Below are 4,922 nucleotides of genomic sequence, written 5' to 3' on the forward strand. Positions count from 1 at the left end.
AAAATGAGCTTTATTTCATAACAAAACTCATGACATTAATGTTTCAATATAATTTTGGTTTGCCAATATGAGATGCAATCATAAATATTAATTTGCACAATCATCACAAACAGCACCAATCAGTAGCAATCACTCTGTCCACAAAGCGAAGCAAACAGTACAATTCTGCGGATGTAATGATTATATCTTGATGTTTGTCAATAAACAGTAAAATGTCAAGCCAAACTTAATAAAAAACAATAATCAGCCATTAAACAGCTTCTCAGCTAAAGCAGTGAGTTCTACTTAAAGTTGTAAGGCTCTAAAAAAAGCACAGTCTTAATGTTGGACCACAGTCGATCCATAGTTCTACAAACACATATGAGACATAGAGGGCGCTGCACTGGCTAGCCACACTCCAATTGGAGTCTTATTAGACATGGCTCGATGATTTCACTTAATTCTGCTTTTAACTACTTTCCCATTAAAATATTTTCGAATTTTTTTACAACTTGCAAATATTTACGATATTATATTCAAAGTGAGCTAATAAGAATCAAAAAAAAAACATATATATATAGACACAAAGAAGGAGTGGAGTCTTTTGCCGAGGTGGTTGCAGAATTTTCGAGCATTCGTGGCGCTCGCTTAGCCCGAGGCGGCGGTGGTCGATGGTGGTGGCGCGCAGCGTCCGCCTGGCGGCGGACCCGACGGCCGCGGTCCACTTGGCGGTGTACCACTGGGCGGTGGACCGCAAGGGCCTTGTGGCCGGGCGCTCTGCGAGAGAGGAACGTGGAATGTGAGCTGGTGCACCAGAGAAGCTATTCGAACACTTACCACTAGCGCCTGACCGCACATCATCGCCAGCAACAGCAGGAGGCTCAGGAAGTAAGTTAGGCTTAGACGCATCTCTCCAGCTGTCTGTCCAGTCGAGCAATGTTGAGCTACGACGCTGAGCGACGCGTTTTTATGTCTGGTTCGCATCTGGGCAGCGTTCCATGTCGAATGCCTAAATGAAAAGGGAGAGAGGGTTCGGATGAGGGAGGGGTAGGCAGTTATAGTGTGAAAATTAGTGCGCGACAATTATTAATTATCGCACTCGTCCGATCGGTCCAATCATTATTGTATTAACCACAATCAGCGGTTCGGCCCGACTGCCTGAGCCCATTTGGCACACGTGAAAGCCATTTGAATGCCATTCAATTACCAATGCTGACTTTTTGCTCTGTCTATTCCGAATTCGTAATTTGCTGAAACTAGCAAACGAGCTGAGTAAGTCATCAGTGCGAGACTCGCGTCGACTTTGGACAGTTTTCTGGCTGGCTGCAGCTCGTCGCGCTGAGCTGCAGAGAAGACCGAGCAGGACAACATTCGAAGTGGAGCTCCACTACTAAGCAACAAGATTTGGCAAATAGTAACCCAGCCATGCCTCTCGCTTCTTGCTGAACTCTTGATTATTCCGACGACGAGCCTGAAGTCAGTTCACTATAAGCTGTAGTTATATGGTACATAATATGATCTCATATATGCTTTTATATGATATCATCCAAGTCGAAAGCAATTACTTATAGCAATATACCTTATACTGGGTATCGAATAAATCGTAGCACCTTTTCTAAGCTATTCTTTTCTTCTGCCTCCCTCTTTCTCATCTACATTTTCATCTTCCTCTACACATTTATATTTCTCTCTTTACATTCCAATCTGCCTCTCTTTATTGAACTTTCTTCACTCTTCTCGGTTCTCTCTCAGTTTAAGTTTCATTCTTTTTGCATTTTTCTTTCTCGCTCTAAGACAAGTTTTTCTTTCCTTTTCGTTTTCTGCTCTTCTTTCTCTTCTCTAGTCTTTGGACTCACTTCTTCTCTCGCTTGCACCCTCTTTGCTTTCTATCTCTGCTTGTTTGGCTCCTCACTCTCTGCCTTATTTTCTATGCCGCTCTCTCTTTATCTCTTTAGCCAACTGTCGCTCTATCTTAAGCTCACTCTCTCTCTCTCTCTCTCTCTCTCTCTCTCTCTCTCTCACTTTCTCTCGCTTTCTTTCTGAGTCTTACGATCATAAGATTTACTACCTGTGTTTCTTTTGTGCTCTCTCTCACTCTCTCTTCCTCTATTCATCCCTTACTCTTTCTCTTTTTATATTATTTCTTTTCCTCCTCGTCTCTCGTCTCTTTCGTCTCTCTCGCCTCTCCCTTTCTCTCTTTCTCTCTCTCTCTCTTTCTCTACCTCGTTCTCTATCTAACCATACTATCTCTCTTTCTCTCTCCTCCCTCCCTTCCCATTTAATTGGCTTTTCTCTGAAGTGAATGATGCTTTGCTTCGCCTGCGTCCTTCCCGCACTTCTTCGCTCTCTGCTGGTCTCTCGGCTCGTTGCGGTAACCTTAGCATATGTTATGATATGATTTCTCCACTGACTCTTTTCTCGTTAGCTTCCCGATTGTGCGCGCGCTCTGTTGTTGCTTGCTATAATTAACTGGATATTTATTACTGCGGTAGATAAAATGTTATGCGGCTATTATTTTAGTTTTATGGGCAGGCGAGAGGCCAAGCCAGAGGCACGACGCCCAGCCAGGTGGGCTTAAGCCAAGTCAAGCCGAGCCAAGCCAAGCCAAGCTAACCTGAATAAAGAGAGCGGGAGAGAGTGAGAGGGAGAGAGTCTGGAACAATAGGAACCCGAGCCAAAATGCATTCACACGCACTGTCAGCCGAGACACGAACCATTGAGCAAGCGCAACCAATTAAGTCAACAACCACGGCCAGACTCCAGTTGGAGTTGGCAATTGGAATGCGGATTGGGTTGCGTGCGAAGGGGTTGGCGGGCGCGAGCGGAAAGGGTATATAAATAAATAAAATAAAATACCGTCGCTAATTGTTTTAAGGCCGCCAGCAGCAACAACGCAATAAGGTGTGAAATTCAAGCGCATAAATCCAAGACGGAGCCAACGTCGACGCCCGAAAAGTTTCGCCGGCTGTCGAGTTGCTCGAGTAGCGCGAGTTCTGGCTGCGGACTCCTGTTCGCTGGCAGAGCATGCCTTCAGCCAGCTGATAAGACCAAGACCAAGACCAAGACTAAGACCAGCACCAAGACCAAGAGCTTGGCACACTGTTCGCTCGCTGGCCCGTAAAATAATAACGACAAGAAAATTACGCATACGCCGTGTTGTTTTACATTGTCTACGTGCGGCGGCCAAATAAGACGGCTTATTAATATTATTACTCATACGCCACCGGCAAGCCCTGCCAGCAGCTGCTGTCGTTGCCATATAATTATAATTGCTTAATGAACTGCACGGGAGGCTGAGCCCAGACGCTCTGCCAGGCGAGTCGAATGCGACAATATCTTTAAGTATTGAAGCTATATTCTTTATATCGGATATACACATATATATATGTATATATATATATATATATATATATATATATGTATATATATATATATATATATATATTTGTTAAGGATGGATTATCGCAGATTTTACTATACACTGAGGGAAATCACAAGATACTTTGAGCTCAACTACAGCTTATAGAGCTTCCTCTACAGATACAACTGGTCTCTTTCAAACACTAGCAGAAAGCAATAAAAATATAGCTGTATATAAATAAATAAATGGTGGATGCGATTTAGAGCGGAGTGACATTGTTCAGGGCTGTTGCCAGGCAATATATATGACATCAAACAGCATTTTCCAACACAGACAGAAAAAATAGAGCATAATCAATCAAAGACTTTCGAGTTCTATTTTTAGCACAGAAAATAGTTGATATTCAAGACGACTATATGATTGTTTGAAGCATTGCTGTTAGTCGTTATCCAACACTGCAACATCTAAAAGAGCGAAGAGCTGTTTACCAACACTGACGTCTAATAGTGGCAATCAAAGAACTTCAATTACTTTTTCATATCTAAATAGTTCGTTTTCCAACACTATGTAAGAGCCATAGCAATAGTGACTTATCCAACACTGCTGTCAGATAGAATTCATACAGCTCAGAGCTTTTTACCAACACTAAAGTTAGAAATCATTCATGTCGACCATATGCTTAGCAATCAAAAAGTCGTTTTCCAACACTGCTTCACGACCACAGCCATTTCAGCGTAAAGTCGTTATCCAACACTGTTTACAGGTAATATTTATACCTGTTTAGAGCTGACGTCAGATAGCAACAAGTCGTTTTCCAACACTGCCTCATGGCCAAAGTCGTTTCTGCTTAATGTAATTTTCCAACACTGCGGTCAGGCAATATTCATAGCAACTAAGTGCTGTTTACTAGCAATCGATTTATCTATGTCAATCAAAGAACTTCAATTTATCACCTTTCATTTGGAAACGAGTCGTTTTCCAACACTGCTTCATGGCCACAAAAATAACAGCTGAATACCGTTGCCCAACACTGCCGCTAGGCAAAATTCCCAATAGCATTTCACACACTTCTGCAGTCGCAAAAGTCGTTTACCAACACTGGACAGCTCTAATCTAGGAAATGAGCCAAGAGACATACCTGACAGAGTCGTTCGGCGACATTAATACGCAACCTTGAAAGCGTGCAACAAAATGAGTCCGATGATGACCAGCGAGACGATAATAATAATGATGTAGGAGTAGATGCACATTGCGAAGGCAAAAGCTACATGACAAACAATTTAAAAGCAAGCCGATGAAGCTCAAAAAACAAGTCAATTAACTAAAATTTCAATAGAGTCTTAGGTTGTAGTGCGGAACAGCCGATGACAACTAATAATACGAGCTCTACGCATAGGCGAATACACATATATATATATATTTTATATAACAATTGAGCCTACTACTAATCAGCTCTGGCAACAAGCTAGCCCTCGCCCCGACCATGACAATGGAATGTACCGAAACGACAAGCACAAGGGAATGGCCCCATTCCCATTCCCATTCCCATTCCCATTTCCCATTTCCATTCTCATTTTCATGC

General features: G+C 42.6%; 1 protein-coding gene across 1 annotated transcript; it reads right to left on the bottom strand.

Annotated features, from left to right (window-relative positions):
- Window positions 1-556: 556 nt before the first annotated feature.
- Window positions 557-4,712, bottom strand: LOC111598453. Its single transcript, XM_023313709.2, has 3 exons — window positions 4,479-4,712; window positions 817-988; window positions 557-756 (listed from the first exon to the last, which is right to left on the bottom strand). The coding sequence occupies exons 1-3, from the start codon at window positions 4,499-4,501 to the stop codon at window positions 628-630; spliced, it is 324 nt and encodes a 107-aa protein (XP_023169477.1). The 5' UTR covers window positions 4,502-4,712; the 3' UTR covers window positions 557-627.
- Between the last annotated feature and the right edge of the window lie 210 nt (window positions 4,713-4,922).

The sequence above is a fragment of the Drosophila hydei genome, unplaced genomic scaffold (assembly GCF_003285905.1).
Source record: "Drosophila hydei strain 15085-1641.00,03,60 unplaced genomic scaffold, DhydRS2 tig00000211-arrow-pilon, whole genome shotgun sequence".
Taxonomy (NCBI): Eukaryota; Metazoa; Arthropoda; class Insecta; order Diptera; family Drosophilidae; genus Drosophila; species Drosophila hydei.